Source organism: Tachysurus fulvidraco, chromosome 12 (assembly GCF_022655615.1).
Source record: "Tachysurus fulvidraco isolate hzauxx_2018 chromosome 12, HZAU_PFXX_2.0, whole genome shotgun sequence".
Lineage (NCBI taxonomy): Eukaryota > Metazoa > Chordata > Actinopteri > Siluriformes > Bagridae > Tachysurus > Tachysurus fulvidraco.
In genome coordinates, this window is record NC_062529.1 from 1,850,704 (window position 1) to 1,865,177 (window position 14,474).

The 14,474-nt window shown below is 43.5% G+C and overlaps 2 protein-coding genes across 4 annotated transcripts in view; both read left to right on the top strand.

Annotated features, from left to right (window-relative positions):
• Nucleotides 1-7,103, top strand: part of ccdc85ca (coiled-coil domain containing 85C, a) — a 36,941-nt gene extending 29,838 nt beyond the window's left edge. Inside the window, exons 6-8 of one of the 2 annotated variants that reach the window (XM_047821490.1) lie at nucleotides 1,975-2,070; nucleotides 2,986-3,084; nucleotides 4,548-7,103. In XM_047821490.1, coding sequence (XP_047677446.1) covers nucleotides 1,975-2,070; nucleotides 2,986-3,084; nucleotides 4,548-4,637 — 285 coding nt within the window. In that variant the 3' untranslated portion in view covers nucleotides 4,638-7,103. The remainder of the gene's footprint in view (nucleotides 1-1,974; nucleotides 2,071-2,985; nucleotides 3,085-4,547) is intronic. The other variant, XM_027159790.2, reaches the window with a different exon arrangement.
• Nucleotides 7,104-9,418: 2,315 nt separating this feature from the next.
• Nucleotides 9,419-14,474, top strand: part of setd3 (SET domain containing 3, actin histidine methyltransferase) — a 19,682-nt gene continuing 14,626 nt past the window's right edge. Inside the window, exons 1-6 of one of the 2 annotated variants that reach the window (XM_027159769.2) lie at nucleotides 9,419-9,572; nucleotides 10,320-10,450; nucleotides 10,536-10,628; nucleotides 10,719-10,867; nucleotides 11,082-11,154; nucleotides 11,421-11,677. In XM_027159769.2, coding sequence (XP_027015570.1) covers nucleotides 10,348-10,450; nucleotides 10,536-10,628; nucleotides 10,719-10,867; nucleotides 11,082-11,154; nucleotides 11,421-11,677 — 675 coding nt within the window. In that variant the 5' untranslated portion in view covers nucleotides 9,419-9,572; nucleotides 10,320-10,347. Of the gene's footprint in view, nucleotides 9,573-9,733; nucleotides 9,754-10,319; nucleotides 10,451-10,535; nucleotides 10,629-10,718; nucleotides 10,868-11,081; nucleotides 11,155-11,420; nucleotides 11,678-14,474 lie in introns of those variants that run through there. The other variant, XM_027159771.2, reaches the window with a different exon arrangement.

The window sequence follows — 14,474 nt, forward strand, 5'->3', positions numbered from 1 at the left end:
TTCTTTCTTTCAGACTGCCATGTTGGACAGCTAGAATATTCCCTCTAGCCTTTTGTTCTCTCTCTCTCTCTCTCTCTCTCTCTCTCTCTCTCTCTCTCTCTCTCTCTCTCTCTCTCTCTCTCTCACACTATCTCTCTCTCTCTATCTCTCTCTCTCTCTCACTATCTCTCTCTCTCTCTCTCTCTCTCTCTCTCTCTCTCTCTCTCTCTCACACTATCTCTCTCTCACTATCTCTCTCTATTTCTCTCTCTACCCCCCCCCTTCTCTCTATACATTACACAGGTAATTTTGTTGCAGTTTCTTTTTAAAGGCCCCTTTGGAGTCTGTTCTTTATCCCGTAGCTTCATTGCTACACCACTGCCATAGCACAGATCGTCTCAGATCACACGTCCTGCACGACGCCGACGATGCCGACGATGCCGTGTTCATCACCAGAGGCTTAATTCAGCCAGACTGGATTTGAGGTGCAGAGCTCACGGTCGCACTTAACTGGGGATTACATCCTCTATAAGCCCGTTGAAGACGGAAGTGGCTCAGAGGTCAGACTCGTCCGAGTTTAGTAGGTCTGTTTGTTTTGCGGGGACTGTGTTAGCTTGTGCGTAGCATCTCGCTCATCGGCGTTTTAACGGTTAATGCATCGTTCACGCTTCAGGATTGTAAAGCTGAATATGGGAGGCCATCCAAACCAGGAGGCTTTCAAATGAATGATTAGGATGTGATCCTGGTGGAAATTTTCTTCTTCAGTGCTGTGTGTGTGTGTGTGTGTGTGTGTGTGTGTGTGTGTGTGTGTGTGTGTGTGGTGATGCCACATCACATGACCGATGGAGATGATGATGTTTCCAGAGAATCTCGGCCGTAAAGAAGCTCACACTAATCCTGCGTAATTAAATGTTCCCTCTGTATCACTTACCCACGTGCTACCCATGGCACAGCTCCAGATGTGGACACGGCAGCGACGCAGACTGATTGTTTAATCTTCACACCATCCGTTCGTGTGCAGTCTGCTCTCGTCTGCATCCTCATGCTTTCTGTACTAACAGACAGATAACGCTCTCAAGAACGACGCCACGTTTCTTACCATCGAAGGAATGTTTTGGTTTGGCTCGGTGGAGTGGATTTAAGCGCGGTGTCCGTTTCCAAAACATTTGCCATGTCTTTCCAAAAAAAAAAAAACACTTTAAGCCTCAGGCAAAAAGGAGACATTTAAAGTCCAACATTAAACTACAAAGTCATGCGATCCTGTAATATCCTAATTAGCTCCGTTCACATACTCAGAATTCGTTCTCTGTGTTTAACCCATCCAACACACACCCGGAGCAGTGGGCAGCCATTTATGCTGCGGCACCCGTGGAGCAGTTGGGGGGGTGTTCGGTGCCTTGCTCAAGGGCACCTCAGTCGTCGTATTGCCGGCCCGAGACTCGAACCCGCAACCTTAGGGTTAGGAGTCAGACTTCTTGTCCCTATAGTGGAGCATGTTTAAGCACTGGGTGGTAAATTTACTGTACTGTAGTAGAGTATATTTTATACAGTGGAATTTTGACCATTAGCCCCACGATGGTGCTGTGAGCTGCCCCTGGGCTGTAAATGTGATCAGCCTCGTGCCCGTGGGCGTATCCGTGTCAGTAGTGTGTGACGTGCACACACTTCCAGCCCGACTCAAGTGCTCTGGCGACTGTAAATGAGCAGCGCAGGCTGGAAGAGAACGAGGAGCTACTCCTGTTCAGCGCCGTGCGCTAGTCCACGGCCCCCGCTGCCGGAATGCGGGTTCAATTGTTGTGGATTTAACGCTAGAACGATACTCAAAAGGCTGTGTCTAAACAGGACCTCGTCAGGACTAACCCATTCAAAGGACTCATTGTTGACGTGCCCGGTGCAGTGAGAACGGACGGCAAAACAGGCCGATAACACACCTCCTCTGTGCTAATATGATTGTAACACTAGCAGTCATGACTCAGGGTGTGTTTGTCTCCACAGGGCACTGCTCGACTTCCCAGTGGAGATCTGCCCTCACCCATCACCCCCTACATAACATCCGCTCAGAAACCAGAGGCTCTGGTTCATGCCATGAAGGTACGTTTGACGCGTCTAAGAATGTTTAACTCGTCCACACTTCACAGGAAGTTCTCATGTCTTCTTCAGCATGCACATGTTGTCCGGTCCAAATTTATGTAAGTGCGTATAAGAAAAGGTATCTAACATCAGAAGCCTGTGTTTGTCCTGTCAGCGATTTTAAACATCCTTGCTTGTGGTTTTTGTTTTTTTAAATTACGTTTGTCTCGGGGGGGGGGCACGGTGGCTTAGTGGTTAGCATGTTCGCCTCACACCTCCAGGGTCGGGGGTTCGATTCCCGCCTCCGCCTTGTGTGTGTGGAGTTTGCATGTTCTCCCCGTGCCTCGGGGGTTTCCTCCGGGTACTCCGGTTTCCTCCCCCGGTCCAAAGACATGCATGGTAGGTTGATTGGCATCTCTGGAAAATTGTCCGTAGTGTGTGTGTGTGTGTGTGTGTGTGTGTGTGTGTGTGTGTGTGTTTGAATGAGAGTGTGTGTGCCCTGTGATGGGTTGGCACTCCGTCCAGGGTGTATCCTGCCTCGATGCCCGATGACGCCTGAGATAGGCACAGGCTCCACGTGACCCGAGAAGTTCGGATAAGCGGTAGAAAATGAATGAATGAATGAATGTTTGCCTCAGCAACATCCTTCAAAAAATAATAGAAACTATTTTGTACACAAAGAAGAAACAATGTTGAGGACGAACCGCACGGGGTAAGTCATTACATAACCGTGTCTCTGCCAAGACGAGACCAGAAACCAGGAAGCAGAAGGAAACATGATGCTACCACCACCACCGCGCTTCACCGTAGGGGTCGGTGTCGATGAGCCGTGCTGGATTTCTGCCAAATGTTTTGTACTAAGGAAAAAAAAAAAACAAGACTTATTTTGGTCTCTGTGATGCTTCCAATCTTACACCTTTTATTTCTTTCTTTCAGGTATTAGAGGTCCACGAGAACCTGGACAGAAAGATTCCCGAGGACTACGAGGAGGATCTCAGCGAGAAAGAGAAAGCTATCGTGAGAGAAATGTGTAACGTAAGTCCTTACGCTAATGGTGGTGAACCCGGTTTGGTATTTTTCTGTCGTAAAGTAGGACGTACAAACACTCGTTGCCTGTAATGGCTTCCCACCCGACCCCGTGCTCGGCCCATCGACTCCTTAATAAGTCCTCGGTGAGGTGCATTATGTGCTCACGCCCACACAGCGAGTGTGAACGCACTGCGCTAATGAATATGCATTTATATAATCAGGAGCAGGATGTTCCGGAGAAGCCGAATTTGTTCTCCTGCCAGATTTGCCCTGGCTTTGATTGAGGACAGCGCCCCCCACTGGCAGGACCTGGTATTCATGCTGTTTTATAAAAAACAAACAAAAGGAAAAAAAAAAAAAAAGAAAGGCTCTCTGTGGAGTTTATGGTGCCGGCAATAGAAGAGTAATTAAAATAACTTTACAGCTGAGGACAATGTGGGTCTTTTGGGCTCCTCTGAGCTGTAGAGAATTGTAGGGCAGGAAAAGAACAAAAAGAGCAGGGCAGATCGGATAAAAACAGCACGGGGCAGAGAACTGCATAACTGCCTCTTTTGCCAAGTTGAGGCCCTCCACCAAAAAGGGAAATTGGAGAAGTAACCACAAGGGCAAGGGGAACTCTGAACATGGTGCTACCACCATCATGCTTCACTGCAGGGGTCCGTGTTGATGAGCAGGTTTGGGTTCCTGCCGAATGTACCGCTTTGTGCTAAAGCCAAAAGGTTTATTTTAGTCTCCTCAGACAAGACAGACCTTTTCTCACATGTTTGCTGAGTCCCTGAGATGTCTTCTGGTCTGGCAAGCTTCAAATATGACTGTCCAGTCTCCACAGAATAGTTGTCAAAAAGCTTCTTTTAGGGTATTAGGTTACCTTCGGCTTTTCCGTCGCTCGGTCGCTTCCCGGTTCCTGAGTCCCGGGTGCCAATACTTTTCTATTCGACTTGTACCGGAATTAATTTAGGGGGTTTCACAGCAACGGGTGTGAATACTTATGCAATCGCAGAATCTATTTTTCTGACCTTATTGATTTCCCAACTTTTAGTTCAGAGTTTTGTGTAGCTATAAATCATATTCATAACTAACAGTTAAGTCAGTTCAGTCAATGCTTGGAAAATGTCAAAAAGGGGTGAATATTTATGCACGGCAGTGGTTTTTTTTTTTTTTTTTGAGACTGATTAGGGCAGATTGAGGCATGTTTGGTAAGAAGGGCCTCTTGTTTAAACCCGTGGGACCAATGTGGACTGTGGGACCTGCCGAGCCGTGCGGTTCCCTCACGGATAAGTGTGCACTCGAGGCCCTCTCGCCTGTCAAGGGCACAATCACAGAGATGACACAAAGCTACAATGGGTCCTTTCTTCTCTCCACATCCACTGAATCTGCCCCGCCGCCTACTCCGCTGTCTCTGCAACAAAAGCAGCGTGTAACACCTCCCTCTTTTCTCTTTCTCTCTGTTTCTCTTCCTCCGTGTTCAGGTGGTGTGGCGTAAACTCGGCGACGCGGCAGGCTCCAAGCCGTCCATCCGGCAGCATCTCTCCGGAAACCAGTTTAAAGCCCCCATGTAGCCCTGACCTCGATCAGCACACGCCGTCCACAACCGGTGCACTTCACAAAGCAATCAGCGAACAAACCTGCGTACCTAACACCACAGCTCCATGCCGGCAGCCATGTTTTAGCATAAATTAGCATCACGCATTCAACACAAACTGATTTTTCTTTTTCTACTCACCCAACGAGGATCTACGGCAGCTAGTGGCATACGTTCCAATTCTTTTGAACACCGAGACTATAAATTTCAGTCATTTTATCCTGACCCAACACTCCACCGGCAACGGAGCGGCAATCATTAGCGTCACGATCTACTTCAGGAGAATAAACCGTCACCGCGGACAAAAGGAAACGAGATGCAGCAATCTACCTCTGTTTGTCTTTACTCTAAAGAGGGTTACACGAGCACACACCACGATTGCTTCCCTCCTTTTCCTCTACTTCCAGTTCCCATGATATAATCTCACTGTTTTAGAAACGAACAGTTTTTCTTAGACGTCCAGCGCATGAAAAACCTCCAGAGGAAAAACTGTTTTCTCCGATTAGGACTTGACTCCGTCTCAGTGTATACGGCCCCATTTGTACTATATTTTAGACCAACTTGACAATCGTTTGTAAATGATAAACTATTAGAATACCTGAAGCTATAAGAACTTATGCAGTTAGTCCCTTTAACACCGAGGTAGTTCCGCGGAATTGAGTAGAAGCGCTTCTTTGCTAACGAACGCTTCAGATCCAGCGCAGACGTCTGATCCGGGGGTTTGTTTGTAAACAGGACGAGGTCTTAATGTTGTCTGAAAGCACGTAGCCGAGCCGTTTAAGCTATGACTCCAGCCGTACGTTCTCACTAGCAAACGACAAAGAACCTGCTTTCTATCAAGCGACACTTGAATCGGGATTTTTTTTTTTAAATACTATGCAAATCAGACGCGACACGATACGATCGGCTCGAAGGATTCCTCATGCCGAGAGACATTACGGAGAAAAGTAAAGCTGGGAAGGAAGCTAGCTTTAGAAGCTAAATATAGCGCGTATTGTTTCTCATCGGAAATAAAGCAAACAGACAAAAAAAAAAAAAAAAAAATGAAAAAATGAGCCGAAGAACATAAAAGCAGTACATTTTGCTCGTGTGAACGTAAGGTTAGCGCCGGTCCTTCAGACCTCTAGGCAAACGTTCCGTCATTCACGTACATGAGATACAGCAGTCACGTATGAACAACTGCGTAGACGAAGAAATGTCAGCCGTTTAAAGGTGCCGTCTGTAACTTTTATGATTAGTCTGTTATATTTCAGAGATTGCTTTGTTTAGGTTTCATTGTACACTTTTCTGACCCTGGAATAGGCTCCGCCCCCAAGCCGAAAGGAGCCACTCGGGCCAGATTATAAAGGCGTTCTGTAGAAAGCAAGCTATCGAGGTAATGTATGTAATGTAACTGCACCTCTAAAGTCTTTCTGCCGCGTACGAAAGACTCTTTACTGCCACAAAAGGTATTTGCTGCATTCGTGTATCACGGCGTTTAAAAGTGTAAAGTCTCAGCGGTGTTTATCCGTGTTCCGATATTTTTATTTTTCTTCTAGATCTTTCTCGCGCGAATGATAACGATCGTCCTGTGAGGATTTTATTTCCGGGCAGCTCGGGAAGTTCCTCGTCTCGTAGTCACGTGGCGAACGTTACTGAGGGCAGAACGTCAGAGCTTCCTGAAGATTCGTGTCTTTCTTTACACACTGATACACATGATTTTATCCACGTTGGATAAAATTAAACCTAAAGATAGAGACACAGAGTCAGGAATGTCAGGAATATATTAAAGTGAGCAACTTCCGGGTGACGCGGCGTGACGCGACGCGACGTGACGAACCGAAGTTGATTCTTTTCCTCGAACAGCACATCATGAAGTTTTTTATTCTTCTTATACTGCAGAAATGACCACATTTTATTTATTAAAGAATGACAAGTTGTACGTTTTATCTGTTTATTAGTACCTTTTATGGTTTGGTTACAGTTCTCGTTTATGTCAAAGCAGTCTTCCCTTCAGCGGCCTTTCTTACCGACGCTAGAGACTCCTTCCTTCTTTCTTCTCTTCGTCTCCTTCCGAAAAAACATACAGTATAACACTTTTTCTGCCTTTTATTTTTGGCTTAGTTGATGCACAGCGACCATGATATAGGTCTCTTTGTAAGCTGTTACTATAGCAACCGATCGATAACGCATCGATACCTTCAAACCAATCAGAATCCAGGATTTATCAGCACCGCAGGCGTAGACCCCGACAATGAATTAACACAACTTTTGGTTGGCAGCGTGGAGTCCAAAATATCCCAGAATTCTGTGTTTGCATCCTGGAGGAAAGAGTTTGATGTGAACGAGTCGGACATTTCTGGAACATCTGCAGCTTTCTGGTTCTCTCTCTCTCTCACACACACACACACACACACACACACACACACACACACACACACACACACACACACACACACACACAGTAAGAACATACGAGTAATGAGGCAAGCATTAGCAAAGCTCTTAATCATAATACAACAGTTCAAGAAGCCATAACTGTTTTTGTAATTGAATTCCATCAAATGTTTTCCAGAGTCTAACTTTCAGATCCTTTTAGTTGTCAGATGAATTTTATTGGTTTGTTCTCGAACCATGATGCAGCAGGTGACTTTTGGCAGTCATGTGTTTTTTTTTGTTTTTTTTTTTATTATTATTTAATTTTTCTGAAATGTGACTGAACATAAACGAGCAGCAACCATTTGAAAGGTGAAAAAAAAAATCATTTCTATTTTGTTTAGAAGTTTCTATGAACAATGAAAGGAAGCTCTAAAAGATGAGATATTATTGGGGGGGGGGGAGGAGGAGGAAAAAGAGCATTTCCAGTTTTTATAAAATAGTTTTTTTGTCCATGTGGAAGCACAAAATAATTTCATGAATCCCAGATTTTCTTTCAAATGCGTTTGTGAGCAAGGACTTGACGTGATGACGTGAGGATCTCTAACCCGAGTAAACTGTTCGTAGGGGAACTCGCTGTGTAAATAAAATACCTCTTTCCTGTAGAATACCTGTAACTAGCATGCCTTTATAATTATTATCGTTATTTTCATAAGAACTGTACTGTAGGTTTCATTTAGGAAATGAAACGCTGTCTAGATGAAACTCGGTGCACTTCCTGTAGATGATTGAAAATAAAATGTACACTCTTTTTAACATTGTGTCTGTGCTGTTATTGACATTTACAGAAAAATAAAGTCAGAGCAAAACATCAGGCTTTAAAACCAAGACTGAGAACAATGAGCAGGTTAACAATAAAAAAGATGGGCATGAAGATGTCGCCCCCTGCCGGACATTCATTGAACAGTTAATCATAATTTATTATAAACTATTCTAATCTTATATTCTAAATTTGAAGAAGAAAATAATAATTAAATTTAGCAGCAATTTCGAATAAGGATTTATTAATTTTATATGCATTATTATTATTATTATTATTATTATTATTATTATTATTATTATTATTATTATTATTATTACTGTTATGTGTGTTATAAATGTAGCTAATTCAGGGGGGGAGGGACTTAAATGTCATTAAATCGAATAAAATGAATAAAAAAAGAATATTTTTATTTATTTATTGTTGATGTAATATAGAATTAAACACTGACTGAATTAAACATCGAAGATTAAAATGCTGTTACTTATTTAGGTTTTTACAAATATAAATTGTATATTCAACATTTTTAATAAAATAAAGATTTATTTTATTTATTTAATGAGCTAATTACAATTCTTAAGTATTGCACGATATTTTTAAGTTTCATCATTTGCAGTAATATGAATTCTCAAAAATAAAAAGGGGAAAAATGACATGAGTAAATGTCACAAAAAAAATTATACAATTTAAAGAAAGAACACACGTTTTTATCATTTTGGAATCGATTTTTATTTAAAATAATTTATTCTATTTTTACTTATCCTATGTATTATTATTATTATTATTATTATTATTATTATTATTATTATTATTGTTGTTGTTGTTGTTGTGAATATAATTACATATGATCGTAATCATTGTAATAGATACAGCAATATTTAGCTAAATAATTTCAATTATTCTGCAGGGTTTTACATACATATTTTGGTATTTATTTTTTAATTAGTTATCATATGTATAAAATGTCAGCTCTTGTGAAATCACACACTTTGTGCAATTCCTAGCAATTTAAAACAAATTGTAAAATCATCTGTAAAACCAACCAGAATGTGTTGAATATTATATTATATAGACATTAATAACCCCATAAATATGAATATAATACAATATATAATATGTATGATATTTATAATATAAATAATCTTTTAGAATTAACTTAATTATTTTGATTATTATTATTTAAAAAAAAAAACTAGTTAATTTCTGCAAATCGAACTGCTTTATCTCCTTATTTGGTCACTCGCGCGCGAGCTGTGGCTGTGTCTCATATGGAGTCGCGCTCCCTTTACAAGTGCACTATCTAGTGTCAAATAACGGTTTTCTCCCAAAATAACGGCTATTTGTTTAGGAAGGAAGTACACGGATTAGGACACCGCCTTTACGTACTGTAAACGTCTGAAGACAACTTTTTTTAAATACGGCGTGACGAATAAAATTACTAAAAGCACATAAATTAATAAAACAACCAAGAAGCTAAAAAATAACTGCGTTTAATACGGTTAAAAAAATAAAATATAATAAATAAATAAAATAACGCACCCGAATCCGATCCGAAACGTTTCCTCCAAACAGCCAATCGTTTTGCGCAGTCTCTCTTCTAGAGGCGGGACAAACCAACACGTTGAACCAATCGGATTCTTAGAACGGATATGAGCGTCGAGTGACGTTGCTGTAGGTTTGGTTGCGCCGAGCTAGCAAGTGGAGAAGACTGTTAGCATTTTGGACTCGTTTCAGAAGGTAGTTTTTAAACCTTATAACACGTTTAATGGACATTTAATGGTTGGGTTTGAGCAGAAGAATAAAGCGCTTTGTTCGTGACAGACAGAGAAAAGTCCTGCTGACGCAAAGCTACATGAGATTAAAGCTGCTGTAAATGAAACCGCTTTATTTTGATTTCTTCAGGGTCGGAAATTAAAGTGTAGGTAACAGAGCTATGTGTCAGAGAGAAAGACTTGTGTATGGGGAGGATTTAGAGGCTTATTTCATGCATTTATGTAGCAGGTTGGTGTCTGTGACAGAAGCAGAACAAACCTCTCAGCTGTAACTTCATTGTTTATTACTTTCTCTGGTCAATTAAAACTAATTGTTTTTTATTTTGGTCTTAAAACTAAAGGTGAACACTTTAGTGAGTGAGTCCAGAATTGTGCTCTCTCTTTTATTACGCCTTAACACCACTGACCTTGTTCTAAGCAGTTTTGTTTCTCTAATTTTCTCGTTAACATTCTTGTAAATAAAATAACATGTAATAGGTAATAAACTGGGATTCTGGTCACTCTTTAGGCCTTGTTGATGCTAATAATGGAAATGGAAATTAACCCCGCCTACTTTTTCCCTTATAAGGCGGTAGGCTGTAGTAAAGTGTCAGTGGAGCTTTTGAACTTGTGAGGGTTGAGTTATGATGAACTAAGTGACTTCACTTGCTGCCCTCTAGTGGACAGATTTCAAGTATTTTTAATTTAAAAACAAAACAAATCTCTGATTCAGGAATCTTCCCTTGTAACCGAGCTGGACGATGGGTAAGAAGAGTCGAGTGAAGACTCAGAAATCAGGGACGGCCGGGACGACCGTGGTGTCCCCCAAAGAGATGATGAATCTGATCTCCGAGCTCCTACAGAGTACGTAAATCACTGCAGCTCCTGGGTAGACTTCTCACCTGTAGGTTCTGATTTCTACTTTTTTTTTTTTTTTTGCGTTTCCCAGAATGCAGCGGTATGGCTCCGTCTCCGGGAAAGGAGTGGGAGGAGTACGTCCAGATCCGCGCTCTGGTGGAGAAAATCCGCAAGAAACAGAAAGGTCTTTTTACGGAGAACCGGGTTACTCTCTGTATTTTCTCTGTGTATTTTTGGTGGAGACTCAATGCTGTGTCTCGTTCTTCTCCTGCAGGAGTGTCCGTGGTGTTTGAGGGCACTAGAGAGGATTACTTCCCTGAGCTCATGGCCTGGGCTGCGGAATGTGGCGCATCCTGCGAGGGCTTTGAGATCTCCAGCTTTGGAGAGGAAGGATATGGCCTCAGAGCCACCAAAGACATCAAGGTGTTTTTATAAAGAGTGTGTGTGAGAGAGAGAGAGAGAGAGAGAGAGCTTGCTGAATGAATATCTGAATTATCGGTCGATCATCTTTAAATGATCGTTCTTATTTACACAGATGGTTTTTGGGTGTTCTGCAGGTTGACTGCATTCTTGTTACACACATATACACACACCGGATATTTCCATTAAATCCTGATCATCTCTCTCCCCCTTCCAGGCCGAAGAGCTGTTTCTCTGGATTCCCAGAAAGATGCTGATGACTGTTGAATCTGCTAAAAACTCCATCCTTGGTGAGTCCACGTGTCACCGTTTGACTCCTCTCAGGTATCACTGGACTTTAGCTGGACGGTTTACATGACCCCAGAAACCGAGAACACAGGAGACTCTCTTCATAAACATTACATAGTCCCTTATTCTTATAGGTTTTCCTTTGTGAACAAACAGCCTGTTTTATCATAATGGTGAACATGAACATGCCCCTTGAGATAGCGTTGTCGCTATAGAAACGTTCTTTAATTGTCGTTGATGTCTTTAACATGCTCTGATCTGTCAACAGGTCTGTTGTACAGTCAGGACCGGATCCTGCAGGCTATGGGCAACGTTACTCTGGCTCTGCACCTACTGTGTGAAAGGGCGACCCCGGAGTCCCCCTGGCTGCCCTACATCAAAACCCTGCCTACTCACTACGACACACCTTTGTATTTTGACGAGGAGGAAGTGCGCCATCTGCTGGCTACGCTGGCTGTTCAGGACGTGCTGAGCCAGTACAAGAACACGGCACGTCAGTATGCCTACTTCTACAAAGTCATCCACGTGAGTCTGAGGCTTTTTTCGCTTTCTGCACCTCATTTACAGTATTTTCCGCACCATAAGGCGCACCAGATTATAAGGCACATGCTAAAACGTACGGTCCACAAAAAAAGGTAAAAGAAGCAAAACAGTGAGTTTAGTTGAACTTTATTCTACTATGTAACAACACACACACATTATTTTTTTTAATCAATCTTCTCCCACAAATCAATCAAAATCCTCATCTAGTGTGTCTTCTTAACTTGCAGCAGCATTTTCTTGCTTCCTCCACTTCCGAACTATAGATTCATTGATGTTGAATTCTTTCAGCTGCTCTATTCCCATTTACAACCACGTAACTGATAGCCTGTAGCTTAAATTGTGCCTCGTAAGCATCTGATTTTTATTGGTGGATGGCAAACCAACTTAAAGTGCATTTACCGCCACCTACTGGACTGGAGTGTGGAGCGCATAATGGTTAGGAAGAAAAATGTTGTTCTGCAACATACCGGTAGTTATACTGTACCTACCGGAGGCGTGGCGGTGGTAAGCGTACGCACTGTACGTATTACGTAATGTTCTCTGATTGGTTTATCGCTGCCAGTGTACGTAGTGTATGTATTACGTCCCTGTGTCAGCGGGAAATGGTCAGACAGTCAATCAAGCGGAGCGCTTACCAAAGTCACACAACAACATTTTTACAGATTTTTGGAACTCTGTGCACACACAAGGCGCACCGGATTATTAGGCGCACGGCCGATTTTTGAGAATTTAAAGCTCTTAGGTGTGTCTTATAGTGCGGAAAATACTGTATATTAACTGTATCGTAGTAACGTCGTGTAGCCCATAACTGCTCGGGTAGCTGCTCACAAGCTTTAAAATGAAAATAACCGGTGAAGGGGAGGCACTGTTACTACACCGGAGTTGTATATGTCGAACACGCTTCTTATAGCTTAGTTTATTTTATTTTATTTCTCCTCCAAATCAAAGTTTGAGCTCTGACTGCTCTGAAACTGGAGACGTCTTCCTTACATTTATTATAGAAAATATAAAAGCTATGTTTTAGGGCAACACTTAAAGAGAAGGACAAAGAGGATCCAATGGGAGTTTAGTCGGACAGGATTATTATTTTTAATGTATAATTTTTTTTTTATTATTAAATTAAAATATTTGCTCAAGTTAAAGAATTAAAAAAATTGTTTTATTATTACAAGTAGAGGGTGTGTGTGTGGGGGGGTGTTTGGGGGAGTGGGGAGTGTGTATGTGTGGGGAGTGGGGAGTGTGTGTGTGTGGGGGGTGTGGGTGGATGGGTGGAGTGTGTGTGTGTGTGGTTCCAGCGTCTCTGATAAACCCATGAGCCGTAGTAGAAGGCTGTGTCCAGCAAGGGGCGACATTTATCTCACTGCTAAATAAACCTGTAGTGTGAGCTTCTTAACAGTTGAATTATTTAGGATCGCATTATATAGAAGGTTGTGAAAGAAAGTGTGTTTTTGTTGTTGTTTTTCCCCCCGTTGTGTGTACAGTAAGTGACTGTGTGTGAGTGAGAGGTGTGTGTGTGTGTGTGTGTGTGTGTGTGTGTGTGTGTGTGTGTGTGTGAGTGAGAGGTGTGTGTGTGAGTGAGAGGTGTGTGTGTGAGTGAGAGGTGTGTGTGTGAGTGAGAGGTGTGTGTGTGAGTGAGAGGTGTGTGTGTGAGTGAGAGGTGTGTGTGTGAGTGAGAGGTGTGTGTGTGAGTGAGAGGTGTGTGTGTGTGTGTGTGAGTGAGAGGTGTGTGTGTGAGTGAGAGGTGTGTGTGTGAGTGAGAGGTGTGTGTGTGTGAGTGAGGTGTGTGTGTGTGAGTGAGGTGTGTGTGTGTGAGGGAGAGGTGTGTGTGTGTGAGTGAGGTGTGTGTGAGAGTGTGGTGTGAGGGCGTGTGTGTGTGTGAGTGAGAGTGTGTGTGTGTGAGTGTGCGTGTGTGTGTGTGCGTGGAGTGTGTGTGTGGGTGAGGAGGTGTGGTGTGGTGTGCGTGTGGGTGTGTGTGTGAGGCGAGTGTGTGTGTGTGTGTGTGTGGAGCGTGTGTGGTGTGTGTGTGAGTGCGCGGTGTGTGTGTGTGTGTGTGAGGGGCGGTGTGTGTGAGGGTGTGGTGTGTGTGTGGGAGTGAGCGTGTGTGTGGGTGTGTGTGAGTGAGGTGTGTGTGTGTGTGTGAGGCGTGTGTGTGTGTGGTGTGTGTGGTGCGCGGGTGTGTGTGTGGTGTGTGCGGCGGGTGTGTGTGGTGTGTGTGAGTGGGGTGTGTGTGTGTGGTGGGTGCGGTGAGTGTGTGTGTGTGGTGAGGCGGGTGTGTGTGTGTGTGTGAGGGTGTGTGGGTGTGGTGTGAGTGAGCGTGTGTGTGTGTGTGTGTGAGAGGTGTGTGTGTGTGTGGGGTGAGTGGTGTGTGTGTGTGTGTGTGTGTGGCGTGGTGTGTGTTGTGAGTGTGTGTGTGTGGTTGTGTGTGTGAGTGCGCGTGTGTGTGTGTGTGTGGTGTGTGTGGGTGTGGGTGTGTGTGCGCGTGGGTGTGTGTGTGTGTGTGGTGTGTGTGTGAGTGTGTGTGTGTGTGTGTGTGTGGGGGTGTGTGTGTGGGGTGTGTGTGTGGTGCGTGGGGTGTGTGTGTGTGTGGGTGAGGTGTGTGTGTGGTGTGTGGTGTGTGGTGTGAGTGCGTGTGTGTGTGTGAGGGTGGTGTGTGTGTGAGTGCGGGTGGTGTGTGCTGGGGTGTGTGTGTGATGTGCGGTGTGTGTGGTGTGTGTGGTGGGTGTGTGTGTGTGGTGGGTGTGTTGTGGTGTGTGTGTGTGTGTGTGATGCGCGTGTGTGG